The 18,089-nt window shown below is 46.9% G+C and overlaps 3 protein-coding genes across 4 annotated transcripts in view; 1 reads left to right on the top strand and 2 right to left on the bottom strand.

Moving 5' to 3' along the window:
• dock5 (dedicator of cytokinesis 5) overlaps positions 1-5,279 on the top strand; it is a 30,202-nt gene extending 24,923 nt beyond the window's left edge. The window contains exons 41-50 of one of the 2 annotated variants that reach the window (XM_084025209.1): positions 103-187; positions 453-539; positions 611-787; positions 1,798-1,881; positions 1,970-2,107; positions 2,268-2,440; positions 2,587-2,698; positions 2,921-3,080; positions 3,238-3,356; positions 3,450-5,279. In XM_084025209.1, the coding sequence (XP_083881335.1) occupies positions 103-187; positions 453-539; positions 611-787; positions 1,798-1,881; positions 1,970-2,107; positions 2,268-2,440; positions 2,587-2,698; positions 2,921-3,080; positions 3,238-3,356; positions 3,450-3,551 (1,237 nt within the window). In that variant the 3' untranslated portion in view covers positions 3,552-5,279. Of the gene's footprint in view, positions 1-102; positions 188-452; positions 540-610; positions 788-1,797; positions 1,882-1,969; positions 2,108-2,267; positions 2,441-2,556; positions 2,699-2,920; positions 3,081-3,237; positions 3,357-3,449 lie in introns of both variants that reach the window. The other variant, XM_084025208.1, reaches the window with a different exon arrangement.
• A 4,159-nt stretch (positions 5,280-9,438) lies between these two features.
• Positions 9,439-10,383, bottom strand: tas2r202 (taste receptor, type 2, member 202; the record flags this gene model as incomplete). Its single annotated transcript, XM_084025684.1, has 1 exon — positions 9,439-10,383. The coding sequence occupies one exon, from the start codon at positions 10,381-10,383 to the stop codon at positions 9,439-9,441; it is 945 nt and encodes a 314-aa protein (XP_083881810.1).
• Positions 10,384-12,950: 2,567 nt separating this feature from the next.
• vsig8b (V-set and immunoglobulin domain containing 8b) lies at positions 12,951-17,503 on the bottom strand. Its single transcript, XM_084025255.1, has 8 exons — positions 17,417-17,503; positions 17,116-17,213; positions 15,746-15,906; positions 14,904-15,105; positions 14,608-14,760; positions 14,126-14,248; positions 13,908-14,046; positions 12,951-13,817 (listed from the first exon to the last, which is right to left on the bottom strand). The coding sequence occupies exons 2-8, from the start codon at positions 17,204-17,206 to the stop codon at positions 13,568-13,570; spliced, it is 1,119 nt and encodes a 372-aa protein (XP_083881381.1). The 5' UTR covers positions 17,207-17,213; positions 17,417-17,503; the 3' UTR covers positions 12,951-13,567.
• Between the last annotated feature and the right edge of the window lie 586 nt (positions 17,504-18,089).

Below are 18,089 nucleotides of genomic sequence, written 5' to 3'. Positions count from 1 at the left end.
TTTTAAAAGGCTGATTTATGGACCTCGTGAATCCTCCGGGATTTATGGGATCCTCCGGTCAGAGCGGCTGTAACCCCGCTGTCCTTCCCTGTTCTCCTGCAGCTATTACAGAACCAATGAAATGGACCAGTTCCAGTATTCCAGGCCCTTCAGGAAAGGTGAAAAGGACCCCGACAATGAATTTGCGGTGAGCGTGTTTTTTCATACGTGTAAGCACAGATCCATAAATAATCATGGAAACGTGTAAACAACACTGTCTGCACATGCGTCACTCTGAAGATTATTTAGAGAAGAAAAACTTTCTTAACAAACTGTGAAGTGATTCCAGTCATTTTTAGTGTTTTAAGCGTATATTGATGATTATCATGAATGCTAATGATTATGACCAGGATAAGGATGGGATTACATTTTGTGCGTGTCCTTTAATAAGTTGCATGTGTTCCGGCCTACAGACCATGTGGATCGAGAGATCCACCTACATCACCTTCTATCGCTTCCCGGGGATTCTGAAGTGGTTCGAAGTGAAATCTGTCTCCGTGGTAAGAAAGCTCAACGTGTTTTATGTTCTCAAACACCACGTGGCTCCTCATGTAACCGTCCCCGTGTGCAGGTGGAGATCAGTCCGCTGGCCAACGCCGTGGAGACCATGGAGCTTGCCAACGAGAAGCTGAGCAACCTGGTGCAGCAACAAGCCTGCGATCGCACGCTGTCCATCAACCCGCTGTCCATGATGCTCAGCGGCATCGTCGACCCCGCCGTCATGGGCGGCTTCTCAAACTACGAGAAGGTAACGAGTTCAAAACTCTATTGATCTGTGATTTAATATCAATAACCAGATGTAAAGGATGCTGAAATAACTCCATCATGATGGTGATCAGTAAAAAGTGCTGAGTCATGCTTTGTTAAGTCTGTCTGCAAGACCACAAGATAACTACTGTTAAAACGCTGGTTTTCTGAATGGAGTCTGGTTGATGGTGCTAGGCTACGCTAACATTGTAGCTGCTCCATCAACACTCCATATAAGGTCATCTAGACATAAATACAGCACAGACCTTGTTGTTTGGACCACAGACAGTCTCTGGTTCCTCCACATAGTCTGGTCTGGTCTCTGGACTAATGTGTGCTACTATCTAGACCTCTGGGGGACCACAGACAGTCTCTGGTTCCTCCACATAGTCTGGTCTGGTCTCTGGACTCATGTGAGCTACTATCTAGACCTCTGGGGGACCACAGACAGTCTCTGGTTCCTCCACATAGTCTGGTCTGGTCTCTGGACTCATGTGAGCTACTATCTAGACCTCTGGGGGACCACAGACAGTCTCTGGTTCCTCCACATAGTCTGGTCTGGTCTCTGGACTAATGTGGGCTACTATCTAGACCTCTTGGGGACCACAGACAGTCTCTGGTTCCTCCACATAGTCTGGTCTGGTCTCTGGACTCATGTGAGCTACTATCTAGACCTCTGGGGGACCACAGACAGTCTCTGGTTCCTCCATATAGTCTGGTCTGGTCTCTGGACTAATGTGAGCTACTATCTAGACCTCTGGGGGACCACAGACAGTCTCTGGTTCCTTCACATGGTCTGGTCTGGTCTCTGGACTTCTTCTGCTCTGTATTTGTTAGATTTGAGCTCTTTGCTGGATCCGGTTCAGGTTTGTGTAACGACTGTAAATGATCTTTTTTATGTCTAGTTCTAGTTTTAGTCATGAGGGAACGGCGTCCTCTTCCTCGATGCCTGCAGTCGTATTTAGTTTAAACAAGCCGCCTAAACGTTCCCCTTGTTTCCGTCGTCTGCAGGCGTTCTTCACGGACACCTACATCCACGAGCACCCGGAGGACCACGAGCGCATCGAGGTCCTCAAGCAGCTCATCGCCCTGCAGGTAAACCCTTCGTCCGCCGCCGCCCTCGAAAGCCGAGCCGCGCTTCGTAAAAACACTTCAGTGGCCGTCTCCCTCTCTTCCACTCCAGATCCCTCTGCTGGCAGATGGGATCCGCATCCACGGGGAGAAGGCCACGGAGCAGCTGAAGCCCTTACACAACCGCCTGGTCACTTGCTTCCAGGACCTCCGGGAGAAAGTGGAGAAGCATTACGGCGTCATCACCTTGGTGCGTTGCCACAAACTCAATTTAATGTCCCTCGCTGTCCTATCAGACACCAGCGTGTAAGAGTAGCGCAGGATCATTAATCTCCCTTAAGCGGGTCCAGAGTTTCTGCCTCGTCATTGCCCCCCCCCCCCCCCGACTGATTAATCCTGTTGTGTCGCAGCCCTGCTCCCTGACGGAGAGGAAGAAGAGCCGGGTGGGCTCCGTGGTGATGCCCTACATCCTGTCCTCCACGCTGCGCCGCATGTCCACCGTCTCCACGCTCTCCAACGCCTCCTCCGGCCTCTCCAGTGGCTCCGCCTCCTCGGACGGACCCTCCTGTGTCTCCTCCCAAGAGTCAGTCCCATATCCCCACATCCCGCTGCCTTTGAAAATATGTGATTTGTTTTTTTTGTCTCGGTGGCTGTCGGTTTATTTCTGCGTCTCTTCTCTGTTTGGTGGCTGACGAGCAGTTCCTTGTTGTCCCGTCCAAACGACCGCAGGACCTCGCTGTTGTCCCGCTCCGAGGAAGACAACCGGATCGCTCGAAAGAACAGGAAGGAATGGAGCGTCAGCAAATCTCAGGTCCTGCTGGAGAGGTCCGATGCAGATGAGGTAAGGCCTCATGGGCCTAGTTTTTTACCTTATTTATTTATTTAGATTTTTTTAAACATTTATTTATATATATATATATATACATATATACATATATATAAATACATTTTTTTATCTGGGACATACCACCTCAGGTGACGTCCAGCCGTTAACATGTTGGGTTTGTAATGAGCTCCGCTCGGCTGTCTAACTGTTGTTTTCTCTGTGTTGTTTTTACTCCAGACTCCTCCAGAGAAGCAGCAGAGACCTAAGAGTCTCCAGCTGGGGGACCGGCGGCTCACCCTGTCCCTGTTCCAGGGCGCCTCCTCCCAGCTCAGCATGTCCAGCCCCCTCAGCCCGCTGCCGGCCTCGCCGCACGCCGCTCACGCTCCACGCAGCGCCAGTAAGTAGCACCACGGCGCCGCATGTCATCGCTTTTATTTCCCCTTAAAAAGAAAAACACGCAGAGCAACTTTGTGGTCTCTCGCTCAAATCAGGTCACGCACAGCCTGAAATCCTCTCTCTCTCTCTGCCTCTCTCTATGTCTCTCTCTCTCTCAGGTTATTCATCGCTTCTCAGTGACAATGATGTCAGCACCATCGACGCCCCTGGGACCCCCCCACCCATGCCGCCGAAGAAACACCCGCATGAGATTGACAACGCCGCGTTCTCTTTAGAGGTAGACCCCCCCTGCATATGTAATGATGTGTAAAACGCCGTTTTCATTATTTCATTTGAAGTCCTAACATGAACTCTCCCCCCCCCCCCACAGTTCACTCCGCCACTGCCGGTGAAGATCGAGAGCAAACCTCCTCCGCCGCCTCCCAAAACACGGAAGTCGATGTTCCCGGCGTATGAGCACGGCCCCCACTAGGGGGCGACACACACACTCAGAAGTTTCACTAATTATGCGAGACGTGGCTGCGATTACAGCTGCGTTGTTTTGGGTTTTTTTTCCTCTTTTTGTCGGCGTCATGGAAACAGTCGGGTACCGATGCAGGACCATCGCATGGGAATGCAAATCACTAATAATGGAACAGGCTTGTTGTTACGCTAGCTGACGTGAGTCGAGGTAACGCACGGCTGTTTGCTTTTTAAAGACGTAATAATGAAATGATTAGATGCTTCTATTTTTTTTAAAAGAACAAAGTCAGGATGTTCAGGGAAAAAGTAATGACCAATGCTGCAATGTGTAATATTTGAGCTTTTATGTGCTGGAGTGACACTGGATGACCCCCGACCCCCGACCCCACAGGGAACACCATGTACAGAATGTTTTGTTATTTTTATATAATGTTATGATTTCCCCCGTTGGAACTGCAACTTTTCAGAGACACTGGATGGCATTAATGAATGTGTTTATGTTTCCGATGAACTGAATACTGTAAACCGACGCGCGTCCCGAACATCGCGTTGATGCCTAGCGGAAGTACCGAAGTTTTTTTTCTTCGTTAAAAAGGGATGGTTTGATACACTCTCCTGCCGAGAGTCGGATGAAAAGACCGATTGGTAAATATGTAGCTGGAGCCAGTTAGCTTAGCTTAGCTTAGCGTAATGACTGGAAACCAAAGGGAACAACTAGCACGGCGTGGTAAAATAAAGGTAACTGAATCTCATTGATAAACATGTTAGATGTTATTCGTTTAACGCGTTCAAAACTCTTTAAGTGTAAAGAAATGATGCAAGGTCACATGGAGCCAGCCTGTTTCCCCTCGTTTCCAGTCTTTGTGCTAAGCTAAGCTAGCTCCACCTACGTACTCAGGGGCACATACAAGATAATTCTTAGTCAAGAAAGTCTCAGATTGTCGTAGCATCATTGAGTTTAGTGTGAAACTGCGAACTTCATCTCTGTTCTCACACAACGTACGTCACCAACACAGCCATTAGCTTGGCTAGCTAGCTAGCAGCTAGGTTCCAAACCAAATATAAACTACACTTTTATTACATATTTTCCAAACAGCTGTAGTACAAAATGCGACTTTCTTGACGTGTAAAAAGATATTTTATATTCAAACAGATCCACTACGGTTCACATGCTGGTCCACCGGTAGCTGCGGGTCTTAGCCTCCGTATTTATCGTACGCACACGAAAGTCGTAACTTCTCATCCGATTCTTGGCAAGAAAGTAAATAAGCACACAAAAAACTTCAAACTGGTCCTTTAAAGAACCCTAAAATGCTGTAATGCCTTCGAAGTTCACTTTAGTTTTATATTTCAGCTTTTTTATCAAGTCATTATTGAAATTTAAATTATTGCTATTGATTTGAATTTTAATATTCCCATTGTGCTACACACACACACACACACACACACACACAGTGTGTAGTCGGATCTCAACACACCGCTTTACTGCAGATTTACGTGCCTTCAGATCACTAAACCTACGCAAGTTAGCTGCTTTGAAAACGATCAAATGTCAGTATTTAGTTTTTTAAAAAAGGTCTCACAAGGGATTCACGTGTTTTTGTACGGTACGCATTTCTAACAACAATCAAAGACATTTTATACAAAACGATGCCTCAAGAGATTTATGATGATCTTTTTTCTTTTTTATGAACAAGCTGTTGTTGACTGAACAAAAATAAAGACTTATTAAAAAATGTGATTGTTGCATTAAAGGCATCTTCATCTCTGAACCGCCGACACGGTGAATACAGATCACTTGGACGCTTTGCTGATAGCCTGAAAAATTACCCATCAGGCTCAGAACGCCGAACCAAAGTGTCAGGGAGCCGCTGATTGATGCCCTTTCAAAATAAAATGACAAGTATGTTGTCGGGAGCCGAGGCCCTCTTGGAGCTCATGCTGATCTTTTTAGGAGATACAAAGAAGAAAGGCATGCTGGGGGGGGGGGGGTTTATGGGGAGCAGCTGACTGATGCGGGTGCTGGTCTTGCTAGTCTGGATTGCTAATGGTCTGTTCCTTCCTGTCAGATAGTGAAGTATGGGATCCCCCCCCCTTTTTAAAGTCTGTGCAAAGGAGCAGGTTGCCATGGAAACGAGCTCCATGCTGAAGACGTGTTTACAGCATCGTAAAGGATCCGTCTTTTCCAGCCTCGACTTTTACTACATGTGTTTTAAAGTTTGGGAAAAACTTTTTGTGTGTCGTACAGGAAGGAACACGGCTAAGACACCAGCGTTACTTCAACCTATTTAACGGGGAGACGGTGAATATATCATATATACTACACTACATCCTTTTATATTTATATGTATATTCATATCCAGGGACGTCTCTAGGATTTAAAGACAGGAGAAGCATACTTAATCTTTGTGTCTTTACTTGAACTACAACCAGTGAAGAAGTCCAGCTAACACGTTAAAAGCACATTGTCTTCTGTCTGACAAGAGTTACTGTCATGGTAACGTTTAGACACATGATTATTCAGAACCTGATGATGTAAATGTGTCTTAAAGTGATAGCGTATCTAATTCCTCTCCATTAGAAACACTGCAGGTCTAAAGAATGTTCTTTTCATTTCTGTCATAAAGGATACAGTAGAATAAACCAAGACACAGTGAAATCTGACATCATCAATAGGAACTTCACCCAAATAACTGTATTTTGGATGGATTTATTCCAGCAGAATGAGGATACAGTGTCCATTAAAAAAACTAAAACAAAAAGACAAATAGGCTTTACAGAAATGCTTTCTAAAGTAGATTCTTTCTACAGACTGATACATGACTGTTATTCTGAAAATGAAGACAAAAAAAAAAAAGCCAAATTATTTGGGGGGCTTGGGAACAAATTAGGGTAGTTCCACCCCCCCTTAAATAGGCCCAGTCGACACGACAACATAACCAGCGTTATCAGAAATCTCCAGTGTGGCCGGAGTTTTTAGAAATAATCGTTTTCTGTGATAAAAACAGGGTTTTCATGTAAATGAGAGGCCGAACCGCGTGGAAACATCTGTGTGTAAACGGGGCCTGAATACTTCTTCTGGCTCTTTTGTTCTATTTGAGGTCACTACGGTATTTCATTGCTCAGTGTGAACTACGTTCCTACTGTGTGACAAATAAAAACCTTGAAATCTTGAAGTATCCATCAGTTTTAGCTGTGGAGACCTTTAAAGTTCACATTAGAAAAAGAAACCAAATGCAGAGAGAAGCCGCCGGCCTCGACGCCGCAGAGAGAAGAAGCGTGTGAAGCCGAGCGGCAGCGGCGCTGCAGGCTTTGTGCTGCCGGTTGATGGCTGCAGGTGTGCAGGTGGACCAGGTGAACAGGATTGCAATCAGACACACAAACAGAGACCCGGTCCCAGCGCCCCCCCTCCAGGCCTGAAACCCTCAACCCTCAGGCTTTTAACTGACCTGGTAAATGTTTGTGTGTGAAGACACAACTTTACTTTGGCGACACAAAAACATGTATTTAAAGTGTTTTTGATTGTCGTCATTCTCTGACCAGACGTAGAGGTTTAATATTCTATTTACTTGTTTGAGTCAAAACGACCTCAAAAAGACAAATAAATATTTAAGGAACAAACTGAGTAAAAGACTGGACCCTCGCGTCTCATCCTTTTGCCATCACTTCTGATATAACTGATGCTACCGAGCAGTTATGCTAACTTCTAACATTTAAGCCACGCCCCTAGCTGCCAGCAGCTCCTCACAGGACTCTGATTGGTCCGTGCTCTGACAGAATGGCCAATCCGGGCAGACTGGGTTTAAAGAGACAGACAGACAGTGAATACAGCTTTAATCAGACAGTTAAGCATTAAATCGTGTAAATAGAAAATAACTCCAGTCCCCAAATTAAAATATTAAGATAAAGAATAATATGATAGCATCCGTACTGGCCAGTATTTAAGCCTCTATCCCCCCCCATCAAAGGCAGATGTGCTCTTTCTCACTTTGTCCATTCAGCTGCAGGAGGGATCCTGATCCGGATCCTGATCCAGTGTGGATGCGGATTAGCTGCATTGTGTCTGTGTTTGAACCTCGCTGGCTGCCGGCGGAGTCAACTAATGGAGCGTTGCAAAGAGGTCTGCTGCGTTTTCCCTTCTTTTAAAATACCCTATTTACACAGGGCAAGGTTCGCTGGGCACGAGTGCACGTTTCAGGAACGCCCAGCTTCACACCCACGTGCACGCCCACATGCACGCCCACGTGCACGCCCACATGCAGCTGCAAAAGAAGGTGGCTTTATTTGGTTAAACTATCTTCAGTCCGTGTGTACCTCCATGTGTTATTAATACGCTCCGTCCTCTCAGTCACGTGGATCTGTTGACGCTCTTCGATGGTGCCGGAGTTACATCATGTCCAACCGGCGCTCTGGGATCAGTTTTACAGGCCTGACCATTATTTGATCTGCTGAAATATTCATGAATGCAGTCTGAGGAGCGTGTGATGATGGAACGCTGGTTACCTGGTTACCTGGATACATGATTACCTGGTTACATGGTTACCTGGGTACATGATTACCTGGTTACCAGGTTACATGGTGATACCTGGTTACCAGGTTACATGGTGATACCTGGTTACATTGTTACCTGGTTACGTGGTTACATGGTTACCTACATGGTTACATTACATGGTTACATTGTTACCTGGTTATGTGGTTACATGGTTACCTGGTTACATGGTTACATTACATGGTTACCTGGTTACATTGTTACCTGGTTATGTGGTTACATGGTTACCTGGTTACATGGTTACATGGTTACATTACATGGTTACCTGGTTACATTACATGGTTACCTGGTTACATTGTTACCTGGTTACATGGTTACATGGTTACCTGGTTACATGGTTACATTACATGGTTACCTGGTTACATTGTTACATGGTTACATTGTTACCTGGTTACCTGTTTACATGGTTACATTGTTACATGGTTACCTGGTTACATTGTTACATGGTTACATTACATGGTTACCTGGTTACATTGTTACATGGTTACATGGTTACATTGTTACCTGGTTACGTGGTTACATGGTTACCTGGTTACATGGTTACATTACATGGTTACCTGGTTACATTGTTACATGGTTACATGGTTACATTGTTACCTGGTTACCTGTTTACATGGTTACATTGTTACATGGTTACCTGGTTACATTGTTACATGGTTACATTACATGGTTACCTGGTTACATTGTTACATGGTTACATTACATGGTTACCTGGTTACATTGTTACATGTTTACATTACATGGTTACCTGGTTACATGGTTACCTGGCTATATTTGCAAAACTCAACACTCCAACCACAAAACCACTCCTGCAGAACTCTTATGCTTTTGCATCAATAACAAAAAAACCTTAATTAGAACCCAGTGGCGTCTCTCGAAGGTGTTCGGTACCAGGATGTAACGTGACTCACACTAACAGGTCTTGCTAGCGACGAGCTTGTTAATGATACGACAACAAACTTATCTGGGCGTGAAAAAAATATATTTTCACGTGACAAACAGCAGAGGTGTAATTCACGGAACAATTCAAACTGATTTGAGGACCGTACATATTTTTTTGTTTTCTGAAATAAAATGCCCACTCAGTCTCTTTATAGCGCTCCGGCTCTGATTTGAAAGGGAACTCATTATCTTAAACTGTTTTCTTTGTGAGTTAATGTTCAAAAGGTGTAAATAGTTTAGCGATGTAGACGCCGATGTTTACAGTTGAGCTAGAAGTGTTTCTATAACATCACAGTAAAGCAGAGATAATCGTTTCAGGATCCTGCTTCAACGATGTGTTGAGGGACTTTTTATTTCAGGCGATAAAAACTAGATTTCAGTCCGAGGAGAAGCCGATCAGCTGCATTTAAGTCTTGGGTTTCTGCTCGGAGACCTTCAGACGAGACAAACACGGATACTCATCCATGCAGACGTTGAACTCCCGTATCAGATCCTTCCAGAAGGTCTTCTTCCCGTAGATCAGCACCACGGCGACCACGCTGGTGTAGACGGACGTGAAGAAGAAGGTCAGCACGCTGATGCTCTCATGGTTGACAGATATCTGGTAGTTGACGTAGAGGTCGATGGCGAGAAAGAGGGCGAAGACGGCCACCAGGGACAGCGCCATTCGGATCACCCTCATCTGGGACCCCAGCTTTGGCCCGTGGGCGCCGTTGGTGCTCGCCCTCATGCGGCGCAGGTGGATGCCTAGGTGGATGGAGATGGAGACGCAGCACTTCGCCATGACGACGCCCGGCAGCACGTCGGCGAGGATCAGGTACATGATCTCGTAGACTTCTCCCGAGGTGTTGTGGGGCATCAACACGCCACAGTCTCTGTTGGCGGCGGTGAAGTTGTCGGCGTGGAAGACGGCGAGCATCGGCATGCAGGTGCCAAGGCCGCATGTGGGGATCAGGACGGCCGCCAGGCTCACGTGCTTCAGGATGGTGGCCTGGATGCGGGCGTAGCAGCGGTTGGGCGTGGTCACCAGCTTGGTGCTGTAGTAGAAGGTCAGGAACGCCGTGTCCCACATGACGGTGAACTTGAGGCTGTAGACCAGCAGCAGCATGACGGCGTACGGCAGGTCGGCGAGGCGGCACCGGCTGTCCACCTCGTCCATCGTCATCCAGAAGTAAGAGAGCAGCTGATGGGCGGCGGCGGCCCCCGCCAGCGCCACGACGATGGTCTCGCTGGGGCTCCACTTCCTGTTGTGCTGGTAGCTCCGCAGGCTGGCGAGGACGATGTAGCCGTTGAAGAAGACGGTGGCGACGGCCGACAGACCGGTCAGCACCCACAGGGAGAGCTTATTCATGGTGGGGAGCTCTTTGTTCTACCGGGAGGCGGCGGCGGCGAGGCGGCGGCAGCGAGGCGGCGGCGGTCTGAAATCTTTTGTTCAGAGATGAACAAAAGTTCTGCAAACAAACCGAAAAGTTCACTTTGTCGGCGACGCCTGAGGGAAAAGATTCACACATTAATCTGCAAAAATATGCCTTTAAAAAAAGATCAAACTGGGCTCAATTAAAATCTCTGACAGATAGAATGTGCAGCGGTCGGATGCAGAACAAAGCGAGGAAAGAAGGTTGGAAAGCGTCCGTTTCTACCTCAAACGCTCCCGCCGGGTCCGAGGAGGCGTTTCATCCCCCAGAATCCTCCTGGAGGTTCCTATAGTCTGCGTCTTCAGGCGGCAGGTGAAGAATCCTTCTGTTTTCTGGAGTTTATCTCCAACCTGGAGACGTCTGCCGGCGGACGCTTGGCCTGCTGCTGGGATTCAGGCTTATATGTGTGTGTGTGGGAGGGATTTGCATCAGTTATGACCACAGGTTGGCGGCGGCGGCGGATTTGCATCGGCATTATGAATATCCGGTGACATTACTGTGTGTCGATCACAGCGTGACAGCTCCGAGGAGTCTGTCAGACAGAAAGCAGGGTTTAAAACGAGGGAATGTTCCAGATTTACTGTAAAACGTCAGAATGTTAACGTAACAGAAAATGTGTTTTTCTACAGATTTATTTCTTACAGTGTAGACTTTGTCCAATACCTGAGTATGCAAATTGTTATTCCTGCCACTTGGCCACATATTTACACACACACACACACACACACACACACACACACACACACACACACACACACACACACACACACACACACACGTACCTAGATAAGAGGAGTGAGTCACCTCAGAATCACCTTGAGGACTCGTTCTGATGCAGCACCACGTCGGCGAGGACGCTCACTTAAATCAGAATGTCATATTTCATATTTCAACTCCCATTTTTATTTGCTTGTTTTACAATCAGGACGATCCGATCGTTGCAAACAGGCTCTTAAATAAAAACGTCCTCTGCAAATCACATCTTTTATACCTTTGTAGTTGTAATGAATATTTAATGTTTTACAGCTCCGCTAAAGTAAACACTGATGAAGAGGAGCTCTGCTGATGGAGAGGAGTCAGACTGTCCCTTTAAGGAGGCCCCCGGGGGCCAAACGGCTCCTCCTCCTGTGGCTCTTATTAATTCAGCGTACGCACCTTTTGAAGATGGGATCAGAGCCGACGAGACTCTGCAGGTTCGCAGCTCGTACACTAATAACTGCTTCGCTGAGAAGAAGAAGAAGAAGAAGAAGAAAAAAATGGGGAAAAACACAAACAAGGCAATTTTTCCAACACTTTGTTCTGCAAATGAAAACATTTCCAGGAGGCAAAACGCACATAAGAGGATCAGAGGCAAAATTAACTTCACAGTCTCCCAATATTCTGATTCATGAGCGGCTCGTAGTGGGGGATCTATATTTACCCGTTGTGGCCCCCGTGGCCCCGTTCTGTGGAATAATCCAGGCTAGCTAGCAGATATCGGGCTAAACTAAACCGCTCTGTTCTCATCCTCTTTCTTAATAAACCCTTCACGGAGGCATCTCGGGCAACAGCGCGCTCTTATTTTGAAATTAAGGCCGAATCGGTTTGCACAACTGATGAAGGGTGATGTTGTGACGATTAAATCTTATTAATATATTAGTCATCAAAGCAGCTTTAATGGGACAAACCATTCTCATTTTAAACATTTTAGTGTGTTAACGTTAGAAGTTTGGAAAGTAAATCTGGTTCTTTTTTTCCCTTAAAACCAATTTAATTCATTTGATTTTCTTTCATCATTCATTAGTTTTGAACATAATCATATTATCATGCATGAGTCCTGATCCAGCTAACCGCCAGGAAACCTGCTCCTCTTGCAGGTTCTGGCTTAAAGAACCTGTTGCCGTGACAACGGTTCACGGCAACAGGTAAAACACACAACCCACGCGTTAGTTCGTGTGTGTCCCCTGCAGGTGTGTTAGACGGGTTTTTCTCTCACACGTCTCTTTGTAATTCATGCAGACGTCTCAGGGCGTAACCGTGACGACCAGTGTTTGTTCAGGCTCCGGGCTGAGTCTTAAACCACGATACGTGAAGAGACTAACACACACACACACACACACACACACACACACACACACACACACACACACACACACACACACACACACACACACACAGCAAACTGTAGTATAGTATGTTTATCTGTGGACAGACGCAGAGCTGCACACTCACTCACTCACAGGTTCTGATTGAGTTAGAAGTGAGATGTTTGTGTTTTATTTTAGTAAAGTTGTAAAACATCCTCCGACCGTATTGATCATGTTTTTTATATAATTATGTCTAATTTTTGCACGACAAACAAAAACACCAAACTTCGTTATGACACCAAAAATCAAACTCATTCAATTAAGTTTGATCTCCTCCGTCTTCGAGCAGCAGATGTGTTTTCATAGATATTCTATAATCAGCCAGAAATCATCGCCACGCAGTCAAAGATACAAATACATAAAATGAGAACCTGGAATCAGTTCAAATGTTTTATTGTACACATATTAAACATATTTAAAAAAGTAATACATTGATTTAAAAAATACTTTAAATATAAACATTTTAGCAAAATCAGTGTAACATTGAGAACCTGTTTAGTCGTACAGTGCATTATGAAACATTCATGTTTCTCCCGTTAATCTCCAGTGAAATATATTTATATGTATCCTATTGCAACATTTGTAATTTACATACTTTACATGACGTTTATACTTCAAGAGGATCTGTTCTGCTGCTTTTCTGGTTCCTACTAGAACACGTTTACTTCTTATTTTCCCCATCAGGCCTTCCTGCCCCTCCCTCCCCCAAAAAGACCAGTCTGCTCTGATTGGTCGGCTGATCTACTCTGTTGCCCCGCCCCCTCACCAGAACCACATACCAGGAGTTTTTAAATAGTGATGAAAGTGAATTCCAGCCTCTTGTTCTTCAGCTCCTCTTCCTCCAGACGGAGGACGTTTACGTGTTTTGTCGTTTTTTACGTATCAGACGAAAAACAAACGATAAACGCGTTAGAAAGAAGAAAAAGGAAAAAAGACGAAGAAAAGCAGCACGTTGTTCCTCTTTCACTCGAAATATAAAACAAGTCCATCAGCGTTAAACGGGGTACCCGTATCGATGGTCGTAGTTGAGGGAGGGGCGCCCCGCCCCTCTGGCGGCTGGCCCCTCCCCCCTGGCGGCCGGCCCCTCCCCCGTGAAGACGGGACTCGGGCCCGACTCGCTGACGCTTGGCAGGTGCTTCTTCACGGAGCTGTAGTGGACCCCGGGGTGGGTCCGGTAGGCCAGCACCGAGCGGAAGCTGGAGTTCCTGCTGGCGGGTCGGCTCTCCGGGGCCTGGACATCCTCCCTGGGGGGGCAAGTCATAGGGTTACAGGTCTATATCAGGTCTACATCAGTACTTCAGGTCTAACTCCAGGTCTACGTGAGGTCAGGGTACCGGATCTCGTTGGCGACCTCCTTCTCGTAGCGGCGCTTGTGGCAGCAGCAGATCAGGAGCCAGATGAGGAGGAAGAAGAGGACCAGCAGCAGGAGGGCCCCGATCACGGCCCCCACGATAACGCCCGCCTTGTTGGTGGCTGGAAGGGGACCAAGAGAAACCTGCATGTCAGGTCTAGGACCCCATCACAAAGACTCAGCACCTGGAAGGAGACTTACGGTTGTAGGCGTGCAGCACGGTTTTACACTGCGCCTTGCCGACGGCGTTCCTCGCCTCGCACGCGTAGTCGCCGACGAAGCCGTCCGTGTGGTTCTTAATCAGCAGCTCGCCGGTCTGAGGGTCTGGACCAGAGGGGGGACAGTCAGGACCACCAGAACCCCTTCTGCTGCACTAACGGACGGTTCCTCGAACCTCCACAAGTTTTACCGTAAAATTAAATTAAATTTATAGTTGCATCACAATGTTTTAACATTACGTACATTTTTTTTATTGAGTTGTTTTTTTTTTAAATTTAATTTAATTTGCTTGTTATTTTTAATTTTTATTTGTATTGTATCTATTTGTATTTTATTTTATTTGCTTGTTTTTAATTATTTGTATTTAATTGTATTTGATTGTTTGTATTTTTAATTTAAATTTAATTTGATTTAATTTTTTTTAATATTTATTTTTTGTTTTTTATAATTATTTCCCGTCTCACCTTGCGTGGCGGCCGCCGGCATCGAACCCCCGCTCTCTCTCGTCCAGGTGTAGGAGAGCGGCGTGGACCCCTGGGACGACTTACAGCGGAGGGAGACCGGCCCGCCTTTCTGCTCGCCGCCCTCCACCCAACACTTGGGCACCGCCGGCGGGACTGGGGACAGGAAACAGAGATCAGCTGGGTCATGGAGGGGGGGGCGTGACGGGAGAGAGAGAGGGAGAGAGAGGGAGACATTCCATGCGAGGGAGGGAGAGCGAGGGCGAGGGAACAGGTCCGACCGGTAGGTTGCTCCTCACCCATCACCACCAGCGTCACCTTCCTCATGTCCACGCCCGGAGCCTTCTTCACTTTGCACTGGTAGGTGGCCGTGTCCGAGGGCGTCACGTCGGCCAGCGCCACGGAGGCGTCGCCCCGCTCGGGGTCCCCCAGGAACCGGAGCCTCCGGGAGAACCCCGGGTCCCCGTAGTGGTGGATCTGGCCCCCCGAGTACTCCAGGATCTGAGGAGGGAGGAGACCGCTTTAAGAAACACAGCCTGAAGGTGAAGGAGGAGGAGAGACCTCCCAGACTGGTCCAACCTGTCTCACACACACACACACCAACACCCGTCTCACACACACACTAAAACCCCGTCTCACACACACACTAAAACCCCGTCTCACACACACACACACCAACACCCCGTCTCACACACACAGACACCAACACCCTGTCTCACACACACACACACACTAACAGCCTGTCTCACACACATACACACACACACACACACACACACACACACACACACACACACACACACACACACACACACACACACCAACACCCGTCTCACACACACACACACACACACACATACACCAACACCCGTCTCACACACACACACACACTAACACCCCGTCTCACACACACCACCAACCTGTCTCACACACACCAACACCCCGTCTCTCACACACACTAACACCCCGTCTCACACACACTAACAACCTGTCTCACACACACACACACACCAACACCCGTCTCACACACACACACCCCGTCTCACACACACACCAAAACCCGTCTCACACACACACACCCGTCTCACACACACTAACACCCCGTCTCACACACACACACACCAACACCCGTCTCACACACCAGCTTGTCTTTCTGCGTCATGTCGGGGCTGACGTTGGACCACTCGATGTCCAGCTCCCCCGTGTCCCCGGCGCCCGGCGTGTAGGTGCACCCCAGGGTGACGGTCTTGCCCTGGGCCTCCTGGATGGTCTGCGGCCCCGACGACGTCACCTGCATCGCCTCTGCTCACACACACACACACACACACACATTTACAACACACACTTCTTCAGCATCCTATTTTCATCCAGCCAGGAAAACAAACTCCAGTTACTTCTCTCATATATATATATATATATATATAGAGACAGAGAGACAGAGAGAGAGATATATGTGTGTGTTTTTCTAACTGAACGGCTCTCAGACTGGGTGGTGGTGGTGGAACCAGAGGGGAGGAGGTGCCGATCTGAGACTAATTGGCCTTGAAAGTCAAAGCGAGCGGCGTCCACAGTCGGAGTCGAAGGAGAAAAAGTGTATTTCTTTCTGCTGGAACTGCATTTGTGTATTAATGTAAAACTCTTGAGGCTCATTAGTCGTGAGAAGGATGCGGTTGAACACACGTGACCACTGACGAGAGGCAGTTAAAGGATGTTTAATTCTCGCCGAGAGCTTGATTGGTGTTGCGTGATGTCACTCCTCAGACATCTGGAGGACGCTTTGTCTTTTTTCCTTTCTTTTCTGCGTCTTCATCCCGGTGATTAACCTCCGCTGAAACGTCTTAATGGAGCGTGATGATTAATCAGACTGCAGCGCTGATGAAAGTCTGTGTGAAAAGCACTCTGATGCCACGGCAACGACACAAACGGACACGTGGGGCGTTTGTGGAAGCTTGGAAATGGAAGATGTGATGAAGCTCATATTAGTCAGTCAAATGTTTATCCTGTGAAAGGGGGGGGGGGGGGGGGGATGGAGGGTGCTGCTGTGTTCTCCAGGCGCTAAGCTCCACACAAACAGCTGCACGGCTTCTCCAACACTTTCACATGTCATGTCTTCTCTACGTTGTGTGTGTTTGTGTATCAGAGTCTGGATTCAACCCAGAAACTCATTCCTCCGCCGGGAGACAATGAATGCTTCTTCTTTACAGCAGCGCACATATGGAACCAGCCTATAGATGTCATGTATATGTATATAGTTATATATATATATATATATATATATGTGTGTGTGGTGCATTGATTGTCTGTAATTCACTGTGTGGTTTTACAGCTGAGAACCAGACCAGCCTGAGTGGTGTGAGTCACAGATCAGACAGGGATAAATAAATAATAAATAATAAATCTCACATCCCGTCTGCTCTCCAAAATCGGAATATTTAAAAATAAAAAAAGGCCAGTTGGCAGATTTGCTTCCGACCCTGAAAACACATTCCTGAGATGTTTAGTGAGACTCACCCGTGTTCATCAGGCCGGCTGCCAGCAGCAGGAACAGCAGCCTCACGGCCCTGGACCCCGGGTCCAGGACCAGTCTAGACTCTGGATCCATGATCACCCTGAAAAGCAAGGAGACATTTCGTATTTTCCATGACTGCCTCTAATTGAACCACCTCTCTCACGTCTGACATGCACCTTCTGGAGTCACGTGATTCTCTTTCTGAGAGCAAAACGGAGAAAATCAAGCAGATTATGAGGTCGACTGTTTGCTTCTTTTGGATTTAAAGAAGCAAACGGAGGAAGAAGAAAGTCTCCGACGTACCGTGAAGTGGAGGAATAATCCCGAGCTGCTGCAGGACTGGTGGAGCTTGATAATGGAGTTCTCAGGTGAAACTCAGCAGCAGTAACAATAAACCACACCCTCTCTGTCCATACTGCACCTGCAGGCCACGCCCCCTTCCACCCGGGAGCACCAACAACCTGTCACCTTTAGGCCACGCCCCCTTCTACCTGGGAGCACCAACAACCCCTCCCCCCCCTCCAGCTGCTGGATTTGTGGATTTCTTTTTCTTTTTTCTTGGGTTAGAAATGTGTTAAATTGTTTACATAATTACAAATTAATAATAATAATAATTAGTATTGATAAAAGGGAGCTGTGTTGTCTGATCACAGAGATTAATGAAGCGTTTACTGGTTGAGCAACAATGTTGCTGCGCTGCATTTTATCATCTGGAATTCCGTGATAATGACTCATATCATCACTTCCTGTTTCTCAGTATGATATTGTCACTGCTGACCTGCTTTTATCTTTTTCTTTTGTTTGTTTAGTTTTTATTTTTAGTATCTAGCTTTTTTTTCTCTCCACGTGATGTTTATCCTGATGTTTGAAAACTTCCACCTTTTTACCGTTTGTTTGGAGACGTGATCTTCGTTTCCTTTATTCCCTGTTTATCGTATTAAAGAAGTAAAACATAAACACAAGTGTCTCACAGTGA

The sequence above is a fragment of the Eutrigla gurnardus genome (assembly GCF_963514095.1).
Source record: "Eutrigla gurnardus genome assembly, chromosome: 13".
In the NCBI taxonomy this organism is placed as follows: domain Eukaryota; kingdom Metazoa; phylum Chordata; class Actinopteri; order Perciformes; family Triglidae; genus Eutrigla; species Eutrigla gurnardus.
Note: the sequence above shows the minus strand (reverse complement) of the source record. Positions and strands in the feature narration are given on the sequence as shown.